The sequence below is a fragment of the Haemaphysalis longicornis genome, unplaced genomic scaffold (assembly GCF_048455015.1).
Source record: "Haemaphysalis longicornis isolate Haplotype H1 unplaced genomic scaffold, Haemaphysalis longicornis Haplotype H1 scaffold_12, whole genome shotgun sequence".
NCBI classification, from domain to species: domain Eukaryota; kingdom Metazoa; phylum Arthropoda; class Arachnida; order Ixodida; family Ixodidae; genus Haemaphysalis; species Haemaphysalis longicornis.
The window spans coordinates 22,285,906-22,305,163 of record NW_027526225.1 but is presented as its reverse complement, the minus strand read 5'-3'; the positions used below and the strand labels follow the sequence as shown (position 1 = coordinate 22,305,163).

General features: G+C 44.3%; 1 protein-coding gene across 5 annotated transcripts in view; it reads right to left on the bottom strand.

Moving 5' to 3' along the window:
* LOC144162476 (serine/threonine-protein kinase Nek8-like) overlaps nt 1–19,258 on the bottom strand; it is a 28,900-nt gene that overhangs the window by 6,273 nt on the left and 3,369 nt on the right. Inside the window, exons 2-12 of one of the 5 annotated variants that reach the window (XM_077693017.1) lie at nt 18,111–18,316; nt 15,393–15,448; nt 13,914–14,090; nt 12,341–12,390; nt 12,166–12,247; nt 9,416–9,627; nt 6,649–6,713; nt 5,560–5,723; nt 3,028–3,148; nt 2,054–2,130; nt 1,815–1,932 (exon numbers count right to left, since the gene is read on the bottom strand). In XM_077693017.1, the coding sequence (XP_077549143.1) occupies nt 1,815–1,932; nt 2,054–2,130; nt 3,028–3,148; nt 5,560–5,723; nt 6,649–6,713; nt 9,416–9,627; nt 12,166–12,247; nt 12,341–12,390; nt 13,914–14,090; nt 15,393–15,448; nt 18,111–18,316 (1,328 nt within the window). Of the gene's footprint in view, nt 1–1,814; nt 1,933–2,053; nt 2,131–3,027; nt 3,149–5,559; nt 5,724–5,880; nt 5,937–6,648; nt 6,714–9,415; nt 9,628–12,165; nt 12,248–12,340; nt 12,391–13,913; nt 14,091–15,392; nt 15,449–18,110; nt 18,317–19,258 lie in introns of all 5 variants that reach the window. The other 4 variants (XM_077693018.1, XM_077693020.1, XM_077693019.1 and 1 more) reach the window with 4 other exon arrangements.

Here is a 19,258-nt window from a genome sequence, read left to right as displayed (position 1 = left end):
ATTTGTCCTTATTGGTAGACCCCCTTCTGAAGTAAGCAATTGCTACTGGCTGCAAATTCCTGTTGGGTTGTAGGAGCAGCTACCAAATTGGTGATCTAAACTGGCTGCAAAGCATACTGCTTATTTACACGACTGCTTTCTCAAGGAAAACAAGCATCGTTACAGGGACACTGAAGTCAAAATACAAGTTGCCCTAGATCGATAGATTGGCTCACCAAGAACACGAATATAACACTCTTATGCGTAGCTTTTTTTAAAAATGAGGTAGAAAAATGGCTGACAATTACTATACTCCATAATGTGAAGTTTGTGCGAAGTGCGAGCTGCAGACTTCTCTGTCACGGCGCATAGCTCCTGCGCCTTAGGAAGTGATCGCAGGACGAGTGAATGCCGTGATCTCACAGCGCACCACTGCCTTTGAACATGTTGTCGTAAATTTTGTTTGAACCTCCTGCGCAAATGTCAGCGTCAGCGGCGCGATTATTGCAATCGGCGTTTCGGGAAGGGACCGCGAGCTGCCTCTTGGGAAGTGAACGCCTCATCGTCAAGTGCTTGACGGCACGCGCTGTCGCTGTCGCTGCAAGATGACGCAAGATGACACAAGATTATTGCAATCGGCGTTTCGGGAAGGGACCGTGAACTGCCTCTTGGGAAGTGAACGCCTCATCGTCGAGTGCTTGACGGCACGCGCTGTCGCTGTCGCTGCAAGATGACGCAAGATAACGCTGCAAGATGATGCTTTGGCATCATCTTGCAGCGGATCACAACGACCCACCATGTCTCACTGCCTCCCCCTCACACCTTCGCCATGTGTCGTTGGTGAGGAGTGTCTCGCACTGCTCCGGCATACCGCCCTCCCCCTCACACTTTGGCCACACTCCTCTGTCTTCTTTCTGCCTTTGATTCTCTCGTTCACTTGGTAGTGTGGACAATGCTGCCGTCAAACTACAGTAACAGGCACGAAAGTGCTGTACACTAAAATAGCAAAAATGTGAAGGCACATGCCACTGCCACTGGCTGTATTTCGCAAGTTGCGCCGGATGTGGTTAAAATTTCCCCCGTGCGCAACGTCTTTCCTGGCTGCCACTGGACGGTGCTACTCCTCCATACTTGCGGCGGCGGTACCGCTTTTCGAGTAAGGCTGCGAGCTATGTACAAGGAGTTGGTTCAATGCCAACCTTTGCAGGGACTTGGAAATATAATGTTTTCCTTCAACAAAGTGTCAATACTGGCCACGGATCCCTTGAAGGAACATTCTGCTTAGCGGTCCGGAGCGGCAAAGGACGTCGGAATATGGGAAAGCACGACAGATTTGACCAAAACTAACCAAACCACTCTGTACGTGGCAGCGTTTTATTCAGTTGCTTTATATACCACTGCCTTGCTTGCTTCTGGTTTATCGTGACGCAAACGACGACTGCAGCTGCTATTTGTGTCACGTTTGACGAGTGTTTGAGTAGCGATTTTTCAGAAATTAAAGCATCTTTCAGCCCTGAATCAACGCTAAAATGGCAATGCGAAGCTCAAGCTTTCGTTTGAAACCAACTTGCTGGTTGCCTTCAGTGTTCCTTCAACACACATCAAGCCCATGCCGTTCCACCAGGCAGTGCAGTAGTCATTTTCTCCACTCTTCTCATTCATCGCAAACCTTTGACGCCAACAGTGTGGTTCAGTTGTACTAGTGTGACCATGCAAGCATTTGAACATTCTTTTTCTATTCAATGTGTACAAATTTCAGCCGCCTAAATTTAAATTTCCCACACAAGAGTCCAAAAAGTACACGAAGCGAAGGAGCGTGCAAAAGTGACGCAAACCGTGTCTGGCATCTCCCCAGGCATAGACGTCGTGGCTCTCGTCAATGGCGAGCACGTGCGAAGCAGCGCAGGCCACGTGCATTATCTTGTGGCCAAGCAGGGCTTCCACAATCTTGGGCTGCTCGAGACGAGAAACGAGAGAACTTCTGAAAGATGTCTCAAGGAGTTCCTTCCTGAGTGAATACGGAGCAGAAAATTACACCAGCAAGCTGTGGATTGAGAACTGTAGCGCAACATACCCTTTTTTCGTCCGAATGGCATCCATGCCCAAGGCTGCCTGACTGCCCACGGCCAAATGACAGGAGCATTTTGCGTTCTGCAAGAAGTCGTCAGTGTTTATTCAAGAAGAGAAAATTCATGTTGGGGTTTTGGGACCCTAAACTCTACACTTGGCCTATGAAGTGGACCACAGCAGAGGGCCATGGATCCATTTGCTTATCTGTATGTAACACCGTGTAACACCGAACACCGTGTATGTAATAGGTACACCTTAACATGCTGCCACCATCATCATAATGACCTACTCATCAACACTCAAAAGGTGATCCATGCCTGATGTTAGTGAGAAAACAAGATGAGGGGAGGGGGAATTCCGATACCGCCATTTTCAACATTGCATGTCATCTAGAATTAGCAGTCCATAATTACAGACATTGTGTTTTAATCTTATACTGTTTGACATTTGGTCGTTGGAGTGCATACCAGGGGAAATTATGTTTTAATCTTATACTGTTTGACATTTGGTCGTTGGAGTGCATACCGGGGGAAATAGCTAGGCAGCAAGGATACATAATTTCATTAGGCACAGCTTTTCTGCACTATTTTGCGCAAGTTAGCTGTACAGTGCTTGAGGTTCTATTCAGAAATAATTTTCACCAAAACACGCTTTTGTCCTGCTCCAAAGCACGGCTGCGAGTAACAGAAATATTTTCATTTAGAGTAGGATAATAAAAAGTGGCCCTGGATACTGAATACTAAAGCCGTCGAAACTGGCCAGAAATTGCTTTATTTCCAGCATTAAACTATAATAAATCCCTCCTGAGTTTTTACTTAAAATAATTTGAGAGCAAACATGCTTCAACAGAGACTAGAATGGTGTAATCTATCAGCCGCTCTTAGGTTACCAAAATATAAAGTCCAGGCTACAACAAAAAAGCAGTTTTTCTTTGTTTTTTTTTTTTTCAAGTAAAAATTTTGTTGCCAAGGTCTGCACCTGAAAGCAGGATGATGAAATCAGCTCCACAGCTGGCGTGGATGATTCGGTCCACGGGCTTGTCCTTCAATATTTTCAGTTCGTAAGTTTCCTTTCCTTGTCCAGTCTTTTTAGCTTCTGCCTGGAATAGTTTAAATCAGTCAGAACACAGGCGTGTACGAAGGATAAACTCAGCATGCTGGCAGGGTATCGCACACTGTAGCGTCACACCTGCTTTCATGCCAATCTTAAAAGTCAAACAAGGTGTAGATTGGAACAAGAAAATATTGGCTGATGCATGCGAAAGAAGCATCTAACTGTGTCGTTTGCATCTGCGCTTTTCAAAAGACGTGCTCATTAAATCCCTGTCCGATAAGCTCTCCCTCTTATCAACTCCTGTACATAATTGCACGAACTAATAAAATAAGGCATAGTGCATTTGTGCACTACATACTTTTGTTCACTCAAAGTCCGCTGATTCAGGAAAAATAAGCAAAGTATTCAAACTAGTATCTAAACATAAAAGTGAGCCTTATCTGAAATTTCAAGCAAATAAATTCAAAATTTAGAACTTCCTGTGCTGTTCGCACGTTCCCAGTTTTACGGCGTTTTCTCAGACATTACGCTGTCAAAGCTTATTCCTGCAATAATTTCTTTTAGTTCAGAATACATATTTCCTCAAAGGACATTTTCCGAGATCACGCATTCTTATTTTGAAACGTCTTGAAAAATGAGTCCATCAGGTTGTACTGTATAAGAGAGTTGGTGCTTGGCAATATAGTGAAGTACTATATCTTTGTGAAACCTTCAGTCCCTTATGGCCTGGCACATTCAGCAAATATCCAAGCATGCTTCAGAACACCCGAGTGATGCCACTAAAAATGAAGCTCATAGTCACCGCCGGATTTTTCAAACTCTAATAAATTCATTTTTTTTTCCTATATTTCAAGCCTTGTAAATGGTACTACCCGATAACATGTTTTTCTGGACACTTTTTTTTTTTTCAAACAATACTAGGTCCAAACACAAGTGCATGTACAATAAAAAAGCATGATAATGAAGAGATTCTTGTGACTCTTCTATAATTTTGGTCATTTTCCAGTGCCCACTAAGCCCGAGAGATTTGCCGACAACTATACACTAGGTCTGCGCTTCTCATATCTAAGTGCTAAACAACAAAAAGAAAAGCTGGTCCTGTTCTACATTAGAAATGGGACGAGACACACAATGAGCGGAAAGTTTAAACCTGTGAGCTAATGAGTCGAAAGCATTGATAGTTTTGTGAACATGAGGTTACGAGAGAGAGAGAGAGAGTAAAACTTTTATTGAAGCCCAGTCCGACTCCGTGTGTGGAGGCAGACCACGAGGGAACAAAAGAAAAAAAAAGGAGTTAAAGGAGCCATGAAGAGAAAACAAAAGTTTGTTTTATTCGAAAGATTAGGTGTTTCATAGTACCCCAAGCGCTTTCCCGGAAGCAAATGATGCTTTATTCACTGAGAAATAAGGCAATTTAAGCCAAAATTTTAAATCTCCCGCTAAAATTGCACATTTGGTGACGTGAGCAATGGTGTCACACGGGCCGGTCCATGAAACAGATACTTAGTATGTCGACTCCATATAGCACCCACACGCGGGAGTCGACCGAGACGGCGGCCATTTTAAAAATGCTAGTAAAACCTAGTGCACCCGCAGCCCTAGTCATGGAATCGCCTGATCCGGAGAACAAAACTCTCGCCGAGGAGCTCCGGCTTGCATTTAACAACCTCACACCACTTGAACGCTCAACGCTTCTAAGTGCACGAGCGGCAAGAGTTGTGGGATACGCGGTGGACGGGAAAGCGACCATTCCGCGATAGCCACAACAGACGAACGCCCTGCCGTCGGCACCGCTGCCTCGTCAGCGCCGTCGCCACGGACGAATACAGACTGGTACGTATGTGCCGTATTTGTATTACGGTTAATAATAGTTCAACTTCAGTAGCAGTATCGCTTATGCCAGTTGGCCGGTGTTGTGTATGGAAAGCCGTTCGCGCGAGCTCTCTGCTTCGACCAGAAAGATACGAGCGTCAATGCGCGGTGTTTACGGCATTTTTCCTCCAAGGTCAGAGCGCCTCGAACCCGAAAATTCGTCTGCGCGACGGCGAGATGTCGAGCTCGGCCAGGCGGTTGTTTCGTACGCATTGGCGCACACGCTTGCGTGTTCGTTCGGAACTTCAACCGTTTACTCCACCGTTCTTTGTCATAAAAAGAATGTGCAGTATGTTTCACGGGCATTTAGCTCGCTATGCAAACTGTAAGCCCTGCCTAACATGCGTTTGCTTTTGCCGGCCTCCGCCAATCGCAGAGCTTAGCCCATGTGACGGCATAGGTTCTGTTGCGGGAAATGAGCTGGTGGGTCGCATGACCATTCCCGTTTTTCCTAATTATGTAGCTTATTTGAGCGAAGTTTGCGTTATAAGTGGTGTCGTTATGGTTGTAACGAGGCAATCTTTCGAATGAACCAAACTTGTGTTTTCTCTTCATGGCTCCTTTAAAGGGAACTTATGGCAGTACCACCTCCCAGGCAAGGGCACTTCCATCAGCTGTGATTGCAACGATATAATCCAATCCAGCAGCCACTTCAGTGATGGGACCGTGTTCACTGGATACCTCCAGCCTGGTAGCTGTGGCCACCGTATTACTGCGCTCCCAGAAAAGCAAGGACGTTGGCAGGTCCCCTGAAAGGCGCACAGTTCCTGTCAAACCTATTGGTATAAGTCACGACACCGACTGCACAAGAACTTCACTATTCAAGGAGGGAGAAAAAGTTTAACATTTTCCGAAGATTGGTAAAAGAGTGGGGGAAGAGTGGCGAATGCAGAGATAGATAGTTACCTTTATCGAAAAGGAGAGAGTGGTTTGTTGGAATATGCGAGTGCGTGCAGGCTACACTGCAGAAGGGATGAGACGTAGAAAGGATAAACACGTGCTGGGAGAAGAGAGAGCAATAGGTGTGAGAAAAAAAGAAAAAAAAATGATAAAGAGACAGACAAAAGTGGCATGTGATTGTGGGCATAAAGTACAGCAAAGATATTAAAACAGTTTAAAAACGCGAGCGTTCGCACCACTTTCAACGACACCAGTCTCATCAAGGAACGAAAACAGAGTCCAAAGCTTCATGTCACTAAGATTTTGTGGGCATAAAGTACAGCAAAAATATTAAAACAGTTTAAAAACGCGAATGTTTGCACCACTATCAATGACACCAGTCTCATCAAGGAACGAAAACAGAGTCCAAAGCTTCACGTCACTAAGATTTGTAAGCCAAAGGACAAGGAATAATTTTCAACTTGATACAAAGCTAAGTGCCTTTGACACAAAGTGACAAGAGAGCAGAGGGTAAAAGTTCGAATGTGTTGTCATCGATTAAGTTTTTCGTCATGTGTGTGCTCTAATTTTGTTTTTTCCTCAATTTTTCTCATAAATTGCCTTAGTCTGCAGTCCCTTGCACTTTTGTAATTTCCTCCCAGTTCAAGCATATTTGTTAAATCTCTGGTACAGCGGAAAAAAAGCAGAGCGATAGTTATTTGTAACTGGTATTAGCTGAGCAATATAATGTGGTTAACACAAATTAACAACTGTGACCAGAACGAAGACTGTTACCTAAGCTGGCACGGGATAGGGGTCGTAAACTCGTCAGGGACGGCGTGGATGACTGGTGGTCTTTCCTAAAAAAGCAAACAGTTTGACGTGATAACACAACTGGCCACATTCGGTGATGGTATGGCACAGCAGAAAGCTCTGCACATCAGATCATGCACAAGGGTGAGACAGCCCAAACAGATATGGGAACAGTTTTTGGAGCCGCAAAATTTCGATTTTGGCGCAGAAAAACCTTGATCTGGAGCAGTTCACAACATTTAGTATGTCGTCTTAGGCGCTTAAAAAATCAAATATGCAGCAACTTTGGGGAAGAAGTACCCTTTTGAATCAGTTTGGAATGCACATAACACTGAAATAACGTTTAGAGAAAGTGTTTTTACCAGAGCATCACAAGGTACGAACTGCACTATCTTTCTGCAAACTTTCTAAATTTGAACTGCATGCATGTACAGCGTAAAATGCAGTAAACAATTTCAAATTGAAAAATGCTGCAATAGCAAGGTGTCTTTTTCTTGATCATTTGAATGCCAAAGATATTTCTAACTGCGTTGTTCGATCGAGTGTCATGGCAAAAGTTGCGAGGTGGAGGTCATGCACTTGCACTTGCCAAAGAAAACATATTTTTATGCAGCATTTGGAAGAGAGGCCTAGGGGTTATTCTCAATGAGTCCGGTGATGGCCACTATTGTATCCCACTACACTATTTGCACATTTAAAGCTCGAGTTATAGGCAGTCACATGATAGTTCTTGTGTACGATTAATTAGCAACCAGAAAAAAGTGCAGCCACATGTCTGCACACCTGCGAATTGCATAAATTTTGTCAGCTACAAATTCAAGCTAGCTTTGCGGTGTGGGCAATTTTTTATACACTGCTGTGCTGAGCTGAGTTTGGTGACAGTGGTTGCGAGATCAACCTACTGAAACTTGCAAACCCAGATTTTCAGTAGCTGCCGACACACTGTGTTTGAAGATAGGCATAAAAGTACCTGAAATGCCCTTTCTGCTGTACATGAAGTGTCACATGTTGCATAGCCATTGGGGTGGAAAAAATTAGTTAAGGTTTAACAAAAGCAGTAATCAGCTCATAATTTGTCTCCCTGTCAAGCAACAGGTCCACTGATATATAAAATTACTTTTATTTATACCAACTGTATATCCCAACTTTTTTATATCAGATTATACAATACCACACACACTAGCCATGATTAGTGGCCTTCATAAAGTGCTTGAGTATTTAAAATTTTAGAAATATTTTTATTCTAGCTTTAAGCATTGCCAGGAGATGAACAAGTTCCTCAATATACACCAGTTGTGAAATTCTCCATAGGGTGCATGTTTCAAAAAGCGGCCTGCAATTGGCCCCCCGCACTGAGGGCAAACAGGGGCAAGTTGACTAGCCTGCCATCTGTCGACAGAAAGTTGAAGTACCGTATTTACTTGCATAATGAACCCGCTCACATAACGAACCGCCACCACCCCCCTTTTTTTCTTCTTGAGAATTTACTTTCTTGTTACCGTGCATAAAAATGCAGCGGGAATAGAAAAGGTACTGTTTGATGTATTGTTACCTTGGCATGGTTTCTGATGCCGTCAACAATCGCAGTAATTTGATATCACGTCACAGTATGCGCAGAAATGCCAAAAAAGCATTGTAACAAAACAAAATCTCCACAGTAGTCAGAGACGTGAGTGCAAATGATGCCGTGGCTCACAATTTAGAAATTGCACGCTTGTGGAGTGCTACCTGCTGAACACAAAACAAACCTTCTTGCATAAAGCCATGAAAGCACTGCGGTGTGCAAACAAAGCACCAAATGTACTCTACACTCCTTCCCTGCTCTGTGCTGTTCCAGGGCTTCACCATTACACTCCATGGTTTTGTCATTCAGCTGTGTTCTATGATTTTTATGCTCTTGGTGTGTGCCGTACGATGGGCCAGCACATGAGCTGCACAGCCAGTTTTAAACTGAAGGTGGTGCAGCATGCGTTGATGCACACGGAAACTGCATGGCTGGGCGGCACTTCAGTGTTGACCCAGTGCATGTACATTACTGGCGAAAACAAGAGGTTCGGTGATGAACAAGGATCGCCGTGTGTTTCGTGGGCCCAAAGAAGGGAGGCTTCCCAGTGTGGAAAAAGATGTTTTGGAGTGCCTTGGCAGCACGGAAGACGATGTGTGCTGTGGGTCGATGACAAACGTCTAACTGCAAGCGACTTCAGTGAGGAGGACAGCTTCATGGCAAGTAGGGGGCCACTTGCATGTTGTGAATTAAAAAAAAATATATATCATTACATATTTACCTACGTATTTTTACTGCAAAAGTAAAGTTTTCATGGCGCTTCGCTTAGCATCTTTATTGTATGAAATTTCATATTTCGAAAATCTGTTGCAACTTTTTCCCGCATAATAGACCCTCCCACCCATATCATGCTAAATTTTCTTAAAAAAAAAAAAAAGAGAAGAAAAGAAAAGTGGGCTTATTACGCGAGTAAATCCAGTAGTACTCGAGTGCTTGCGTCTGCTGCCATAAGTCGTAAAAGAAAAACTGTGGAAACATAAGTGAAAACTGCCTAATTTAATGTTTCTAATTTTGAAAAGTGAGCCTTACTTCATTGAACTGTGTTATTACGTAAACGTTTGGCAAAGTCCAGTTTTTGTCCGCTAGATGCCGCACAAGCCTTGCACGGCTCCGATTCCGAAGCACAGTTTTACATGTGGTGTACATTGATGGACTCTGAGAGCGCGAGAGGTATGCCGGACTTACTCCGCCACGCAGGGCAGCGATCCGATGGTGAGGCAGAGGTTGACGATGACCGGCAGCAGGACGGGGTGCCCCCAGAGTTGGCGGACCGTCGGCCTCAGCGAGGGCTCCCTCTGCAGCATCTGATCGAGCAGGCCACGCAGCGCGGCGCTGTAGCGGTCAGGCACGGGCTCGTACGAACCCTTGAGGATCTTCATCATTATGGTCGGCACGTGCTGCACGGGAAAGAGCATCGTCAACTCTGCGAGGACAGTGCTGCAGTATTCAGGGTGCGGCACGGAGCAGTACAGGGTTGCTGCTGCTGTCGCAGTGACAGTAACAGTGGTGTTAGTAAAAACCTGGCGATAGAAGACGGCAGAAAGATGGAAATAATAGCGTAGAATTTCCTGACCTATTATCTGTACGCAGGTGGTTCTTAGAAGAGGTTTATCAAGAGGCATTTGTCTTTGAAAGCATGTTTTCAGTGAGATCTGTTCTTTCTGTCAGATTTGGAATGCAAAGCGCAGGCTTTTGCCGCAAACCTTTATACATTCTTTGCATGCTTCCCTTAAAACTTGGTTTTGCCACACGACGCCAAAACCGTGCAAAAAAGATGAAGTATGAACTACTTCAGGTTGCACGAGGAGAGTTATGTTAGAGACATGTTAGAGACATCCCACTGGTAACCTGCAAGCAGTTTAAACACATTCATGGTTGACTGTGTGAGGAGAGAGAGAGAGTGTGAAAAAAAAAAGGGGGAGCGAAAATATATAGCAGGGGTTCTCAAGCATGTTGGTCCCAGGGAACCCTGCTAAGTTCCGTTAGGTGCCGAGGAACCGCCCCCCCCCCCCCCCCCCTCCCGCCATTTTTCATTCCGTTCATGCTACATTAACGTGCAATAAATTCAAAAGCAAGCAATTTACGCGAATTCGTACGCTAGCGGCACCTATCTCCAAACAGGAGAAATGCGTAAGGCCGAGATTAAAGTGCAATAGTCTAACCACGTGGCCCGTTTTCGGAGTCTGGCTGGCTACAAGCTGCTGGCGAGATTTATTGCGCAGCACGCGCGTTTCTGCTATGCGCCGAGATGTGCTTACTGACACTCGGGCGTGAGTAATGGAGGTTCCTTAGATCGATCACACCTCAAGTTCACCATATAAGACTTTGCGACTGCGGAACCAGGGAAAATTTATCAGTGGCTCGCGGAACCCCAAGGTTCCACGGAACCCACTTTGAGAAACCATGATATATAGCATCACAATCTGCCTGGCAGATGCATGGCTTGCTTCTTCAGATGACGAGATGGCATGGTGTTGGTGCCCACAATTGAATACCACCAACACAAAAATGCTTGGCTGTGTGTGAAATTGACAGCATGTGATCACGAAACAGATCAGCTTTTCGAGGTATGCAGATCACAAACCACGTAATTTGAGGTAAGAAACAGGATATAGGGCGTATGATTTAGGAAACAAAATGTGCCAACTGAGACTGCAGTTTAATTAGTGTAACTTCCCTTTGCAGCTAATTAGTGTTCAGGGCGTTCTGAAATCTAGCGTGTTGCCAGTTGCGGTGACTGCATTTCCAGCACGGTTGAAACCCACTTTTACAAAGCCCGATTTTCCAAGTTTCCCCAGTTTTACGAACGAATTTTAATGTATTTGAGAAGTTGACTTTATAACAAAAATTAACTGCACAACCTTATTTTACGGAGGTTTGCTGAACAAGAGAGGCAGAAAATAGGAAAATGCCACGTTTTGCGACTTGTTTACATATTACCGGGAGAGCGAAAAGACAATAAAAAGGCGGACTACTGATTAAATGGTAGGCGCAGTCCAGGCTATAGCCACGAGGCATCACAAGTGAAACACGTCAAGATGTTTGGCTGAGGGGGCGAAAGGCCTATTGCAAGCTACAAGAAGTCGCGCATAATGACCATATTTATCAACCACACACAAGGCAGAGCAGAATTTATTGCCGGAAAATAGGTTGCTTGTTGTCACGAGACATTCTGCATTAGTCAAAAGTGACAATTTTCAGATTAACGAAAAGTTTTGTGGCGTTCCACGCTTACTGTGTGAAACTGGCATCCCACTGAACAAGTAACATAAAAAAGCACCGCATGGTATGTACTGAGGAATATGCTTACAGCGCTACATAAAGACAAGCTCAACCAGTTCAGCCTATTCTTGCTACGTCCACTTTGATACTAACGAAAATATTAATTGATGAATGTGAAAACATGTTTTGTGACAAACAATATCATCAATTACATATAGACTGCTCTGTAAAAGGCGTGTCTAAAAGCCTGAGTGTTTCTGCAGTGCATGCAGCAGTTCATTCAATTCACGAATATACTAGAACTCAGGTTTCAGTGCATTGGAATTTCGGGCTCCCATGTGATGTGGCAATGCCAGCTTTGAACTCAACTTGTTATCTTAATTGGCATGAATGGTGGAATACCTCAACCACCATTTCCTTATGGTGGTTTCTTACGAGGCACCGAAAAAGTACAGTCATTGTCAAAATTTTCTAGGCCAAGCTGAAAGCGCAAGAAATTCAGTGTACAAGCTTACGTCCTGAACAAGGCTGCAACGTTTTGTGCCAGAAAGCTAGAGGAAGTGAGCCTTTCTTTCTCATTGTAATAAAATAATTTTGTCACATTTAGAGGTTCTTTGAATTCTTTGTGGTAGAGAAAGCTTAGTTGTGGCCTACTAGAAAATTTTGACAAAGACTGTACTTTCTCACACTGCACGGCAAAAGGACACACTCACGTCGCCTTGGAATGCACTCTTGAGTGTCATAAGCTCGTACAGGATACAGCCCAATGCCCAGATGTCGCTCTTTTGGTTGTAGCTGAAATAGTTCCAAACCGGAAATAAATCGTTACCACTCAAACAGTAAAAGTACCGGGAGTAAGGTGTCGCTGCATTAAAACGAGACACTTACGGTTGTCCTTTGCAGATTTCTGGTGAAAGGTTGTTTGGAGTGCCAACCAACTGAAACCGAGGCAACTTATTCAGGCCACACTTCATCACTCTACAAAAGACTTGCTTACAGCGAATAATGTTTTAAGTAGTAAGAGATGATGACTAATGGCCATGCTCGTTTCGATGACAGTTAGTTAATAAACACCAGCACTACGCATCCTTCTCGCTAATGCCTTCTAAACTTATTACGATTGCAATACAGCTGAACCTCGTTATAAGAGACACTGATGTAAGAGACAAATGGGTATAAGAGACACTATTGACCCACATGGTTGGCTGCCCTATCTTTCCCATTAAATCGACCTCTTTTATAACAGACATCGGATGTAGAAGATTGGTTATAAGGGACAAGTCATCCTTGAACTTTAATCAATAATCTCGCTTGTAACAGACATTTTAACTTCAGACGCACTGCCACCAGTCACTAATTGCAGTTGCTTCCATCCTGGAAGCACAGGTGAATGACAGACGCCTGCAGTCACTATTTATTATAACTTCAGCAAACACACAGTGGTTCAGTCAGCTATGAAATGACGATTAGAAGCCCTGCCAATGGAAATGCAACTTACAGAAGTGGTTGAAGCTTACTGCAATCTATTGGATGGAGTGCGATTGCACATGCGGGTTCTCCCACTCGCATAGCTCCCAATCAAGAAGCATCGCAGATGTTGACTCCTGCAAGCATAATGAATAGCCTGAGCCCACAGCGGAAGAAGCTGTGCGCTCTGCCTATTCATCAGGCTTGTGAACTCAACATGTACGATTCACCTTCCACAAACGAGGAAAGAAAAAAAAGCTTGCAGAATCGGTTGTAAAATACAGTGTAAATACAGTCATGAAGCAAACAGATATTCAGAACTGTTTCATAAATTCTGGGGGACGAACATAAATTAGAATAGATCTTTTGCAACATGCTGTAGCGTTCTTTTGAGCTTATTTTAGTCATACGGTGCCCACATTGAACTAGGGTCTGATTAGTAAGTGAAAAAATGGTACCCTGCTTATAAGAGACATCTGATATAAGAGACAGAAACTGCTCCCCGGTACGTGTCTCTTATAAAGGGGTTCAACTGTATTACTGGATCGTCACTGTTTGTAACATGGATGCCGTGCAAACCTATCCGTGTGCCCCAGTATGATTTAAGTTGGGTTAATGAACCACACTAAATTTTAAAATAAAATTGCCAGAACTCTAAAGTTGGAACTGCTGAATTGTACTGTACACTAAGTGCCCCTTCAAATAGGCTTCACTCCTACACTCGCATGCACTGCTCGGAAGACATTTTTAGAGGCAATATAACGAGGCTGATTTCAAAGTATGAAGGCCCTACCGCCTTTTATTGATGGTATTTCTATATTTGGCGAAACTGTGACATACCAAGCGTTACAGGCGGACGAACGGGGTTCCTCGCCAAATCCACATGGAAATACTCGCGCATTTAAAATTCGTTTTAAAGTATACAGACACCGCAGCACTGTGGATTTCAAAAAGAAAAGAAGGCCTGACACAAAAATGAATTCAAGGAGCTTACGCTCTCAGCTTTGCTTTTGCTGTTGAGGATCTTGGAGATGCCAAAGTCGCCGACCTTGACGATGCTTCGGGACTGGTTCAAGAGCAGGTTCTGCGTCTTGAGGTCCCGGTGCAGGATCTGCCTGGAGTGGACGTGCTCTAGAGCGAGCACTAACTGCCCAAAGTAGTGCAGTACCTCCTGGAGACAAGGGAAAAAAAAAAATTTGTTAGTACACTAACGTGCTTCATAACCAAAAGCCTGGCGTATTGTGATGGGCACCTCTTATGTATGTACGTCCGCATGTCGAAACAGTGGCTGTGCTATTTCACTGTCCTTAACCCATCTTATTCTATGTCAATCCACCATCGTCCACATTAGTCCCACTGTAACCCATCCTAATTACTACCTTAATCTGTCTTAATTCACCTTAACCCAACCTGACTAATCATTAGAGTCAACCACTACTCAGTCATTATTCCACCCTAATCCATTTTAACTCACCTCAATCTATCCTAAACTTACCGTATTTACTCGCGTAATGATCGCACTCCTTAAGTTCGTCGTCAAAATATGACTTTTTTTTATTTCCCGTGCAATGATCGCACCCTGAACTTGCCGCAGCCATATGTCGTTGTGTGCCAAGTCTAGATGACGATGGTCCTGCTTACGTTAGTTTCCTCCTTTTTCAAAGCGGACATGGCTTACGTTACTGCCGCGGACTTGATGATATTAGAGATATCGGCAAGCGTGCATGAGTTCATTATTGGTGCGGAAGAAACTCTCACTAAATGCACTTAATGTACCCACAAAACATAAAAAAAAACGCGCTTGGCTTGCTGCGTCGGCAGGCAGCCATGTCTTGATGTCCCACACTGTGACAGCAGCAGCCACTTATTGGTCGACCTGTTCTCACCTCACAGCAAAACTCGTTCCGGCAGGTTCCGTAATGAAAAAACTGCATTTTGCATTACTCGGTGGTCATTCGGTGATCAGTGGAGTTGTTATTTGTTATGTTTATTATGTTCATGAGCCTTATCGTAAACATTCTGACCTGCAACTTGCATTTTCTGCGCTAAAACTTTTTCCCGAAAAATTTACTTCGCATAATGATCGCACCCCTAACTTTGCATCCTATTTTTGGAAAAAAAAGTGTGATCATTACGCGAGTAAATACGGTAATCCACCTTAATAATCGCTCCTACCAATCACTGGTCAGTCATTATCTAACTTTAGTGATTATCAACCATCTCTTATCACAACTGGCACTCTTTGGTTTGCTTCTGGCCTTCCTTGCTTCACTTGAGTATTTGCGTCAATGGCATTGATGCCTGTGTGATTCGAGGGAAACCTTCGAATAAGACAGATAAGGTTTTCACCTTAATAAAATAAATGTCAGTTGTACTCTCATACCATGCATCAAAGTGAGGAACGCCTGTTATCAAACGGCACTGTGAGACGAAATGTCAAAGCTACAGAAACTGGATGGCTTGCGGACGTTACCTTTTCAGAAAGTAGAGCACGACCTCTCTGCTTCAGATAATCGCACAGAGTTCCACCTGCAAGAAGTACTGACGCCGTGAGGATGACCCCAATACAATTTATCTTCAACAGGACAAAACATACACTTGGTTTCCAAATGTGTCACGAGTGCATACATTTACTATCACCTTCGATATTTAGTCTTGCGTCATGACATCGCGTCTGCAAAATCTAGGATATATTTTTTGCGTCACTGACCATGTCAAGAAAAATCAAAACGATGTTTTGGGAGCAACTCTACTCCCTTGTTCACAAGTCAGTGGCCCTTAAACTATGTTATCATTACGCTACTTGAAAAGACGGTATTGCGTCAAGCCTTCGACTACATGCCCTCTCATTCCAAAGTCAAAAACCTATTCCTACGTTTATTTGATCACCCAGAGCAAAAAATTAGCCCTCAGTTCGTTCTTGGGTGGTGATATCACAGCTAATCCTGCACTTGCATGTCAAAAATTGCAGATCGCTCGGTATTTTTAATTTCAGCCATTTTTAATTTTCGTCTGGTTCCTCACAGAAAATACTAAGCATCCTGTAAGACTCAAAAATCATGTTTTCATGGTTGTGCCTTTTTGATCTGTTTGAAGGAATCGGTATGTGCAAAAAATGCCTGAACTATTTCTGTCGCCAATATATATACATATTTTAATTGTTTCACACATGCAAGGTATGTTTGCTTAGTCAAAAAAAAAAAAAACACACACAGAATATGACTTCAGGTATTAGGTGTATACATGGGTGCACAAAAACACCTACACCTGTTCCCAATCCAGCATACAGATTAGTGCGAAGATAACTTGCCAATCTGCCTTTGAAGAGGTCACAATTATGTGCCTTCACAGGACATCATATCCCTCTTTCCATCATAGGAAGAGGAATCATAATTACTCTTTTCAACAGGGACAATGGTGTACGTTATTCTACTCGCCTGGCTAGTCACATGCCACTAGGGCTATTCTATTTTATCTACACTGGTGCCACACTAGTGTGCAGCCAGTGTAGCATCATATGTGTTTGGACTTGAATGCTTATATAATATATTCAGTTCGGTTTACACTGAGCTTACACTCAGTGAAGGCTATGAAAAACAGTCCTAGCGTCTTTTAAAAGGAGCAGGGTGATATCACACTCATCGTTCCACTGTTAAGGGGACATTGACGGCAACCAACAAGTTGGTTTCGATCGGAATTCTGACCTTTCCATACCCATTTTAGCACTGATTCGGTGCCAAAAAATGCCTTCAATGCTGAGAAACCACTAATCAAACGTGATGCAAACAGCGACTGCAGTCACTGTTTGTGAAGCAAAATGTTCCTTTATGGGACTTGTGATCAGTATTGACGCTTTGTTGAAGAAAAACATATTGTCCTTCTGAGGCCCCGCGAATGTTGCGTCAAACCAACCGTTCGAGGAAGCTTGCATGCTTCCTCGAAAAGCGGTACCGCCGCCCCAAGTATGGACGAGTAGCACCACCCAGCAGCAGCCAGAAAAGACGTTGCGCACGGCAGACAGTTTAAAGGAGCCATGAAGACAAAATACAAGTTGGGTTTATTAGAAAGACTGCTTAGTCCCGATAACAATGATACCAATATCATCGCAATCTTCGAACAAGTAACGGAGATATTAAAGAAAACGTGTGAAGCCATGGCGACCCCCTAGCCAATTTCCCGCAACTTGTCTATGACATCACGGAACATTGTTTGTGTGATTGGCGGCCACCTAACTGACCTGTCGCGACGACACATGACTGGACGTCTGCAATGGGGCCTCCAGTTCCATTTGACCGTATCACTTGAATGCTAACGTGCAGTTAACGCACTGAAAATTATATTTTATTGTTGGCCCGTATGACGTCATTCTTGCTCATAACACGTCACTGTGGTGCAAAATTTGAAAGTTTTTAAATACTTCTTGCTTTTTTTTTCGTTAAAAAACATCTTTTGGGGCTGTAATAGAGCTGAGTGAGATACTGAATCCTAGTTCTTTCAAATTCATTAAACGAAGTTGTATTTTCTCTTCATGGCTCCTTTAAGCACTTCCAGTGGAAGTTGCGCGGTGTAGCTAGCGGAGGCGCACCTGTCTTTCATGTTTTCACCATTTTCTACCTTGTTTTGAAAAAAACCTACGCGCAGGAGTGGTATAATTATGTTCTCAGTGAGCTAATCTATCGATCTAGAGCAGCTTGTATTTTTTGCAATGGTTAATGCTCGGGCGAGTTGGTGCATAATGACAACGAGGGGAACAGCGCAACACAGACGAAACACAAGAAGAAAGTGACAACCACGAGCGCTGAACACTTATGGTTGCCACTTTGTCAGTGCTCGTGGTTGTCATTTTCTTGTGTTTCGTCTGTGTTGCACTGTTCCCCTCTTTGTAACGTGTATTTTGACTTCAGTGTCTCTTTAACATGCGGAGCAGCTTATTCCTGACAATCAAGAGGGTCATGATGATAATAATGATCATGACAGTACATCCCGACTTCACATTCTGCGATGAATTGCAGTCGTCGAACACAACCCCAACATTGCACAATGTCCACCGGTCCAGACACCAGCAAGGTCTGCAAGTATAAGGCGCACCAGGAGCGCCCGAAGTGTCATCATCATCCCCACCATCATCATCATCATCAACCAGTTTATCCAGGTCCACTGCAGGAGGAAGGCCTGTCCCCCTCGAGCGTACCCGGAGCGTATTCCATGACGATGGCCAGGCTCTTCTCTTCGAGGAAGCTGTCGTAGTAGGCGATGATGTTTGGGTGGTGGAGCATGGCCAGCACCTTGGCCTCGACCACGGAGCCCTCCTTCTCCTCCGCGGACATCTGCTGCACGGGGATGTGCTTGATGACCACCTTCCGCTGCGTCGACTTCTGCAGGTACAGCGTCACCACCCTGCACTCCGCAAGAACGAAGGGAGGAAGCCGGTTGACACACAAGACACGGACGAGCTACAGAAGTTAGTGGTTAACCACAACAGCTGCGCTGCACTACTTTTGCGTGACCAGAATTTGGCAAAGTTTTCAGGGTACGACGTCATAGGAGGCTGCTGTTGAGGACTCGAGCACAAGCATTGAATGATAACGTCCCTCACACTTCCATGACAATGGCAAGGCTTTCTCTTCCCAAAACTGCCTTTCATCCAGCAAGCTCTCCAGACTTGGGACCATGGGCAGCTCTTCCCGTCAAGATCCTCCTCCCGGACGCAGCATGTTGTGTTTCTGTTGTAGTTCGTGCAGGGTAGTCCTAGTCATAGCGACAACCCCCTAACTTCTTTTCTGTCCTCTCTTTACCTCTCTATACTTTCCTCTACCCTATCTCCCCCTGTACATCCCCATCCCCCGGACTGGGCTGAATTGGTGACCGGTGAAAAGCGCAGAGGCTCATGGGTACATTGGTTTCTCCCACAGAGTCGCACCACTTCTGGTTCGAGAGCTCTCCTGGCCTCCCGCACGCTGGCGGCTATCACGCACGTGTGCACTTGCTGTTTATCTGTTTCTACTGAAAAACAAACAACAAAAAAAAAAAAAACGCTCATGCATCAAAAATTCAATAAATAACAACAATTGACTTTACTAGGGGTTAGTCTGAAAGGGAGGCACCCTGTGTCAGATAAACAGCGTGCACATACTCGCGTGAAAGCCGCCGGCGTACGGGAGGCAGGAGAGATTTCGAACTGGCAGTTTCGGGAGCAGACGACGAACCCACGAGCCTTTGCACCTTTTACCGGTCACCTGTACAGGTGAACCCCTAGATGGGTTCAATAATATCTCCAGTCCATTTATTTTCTTCCTTCTAAGCCGAACCACTACCCCCCAAGGGCCCTGATTCAAAACA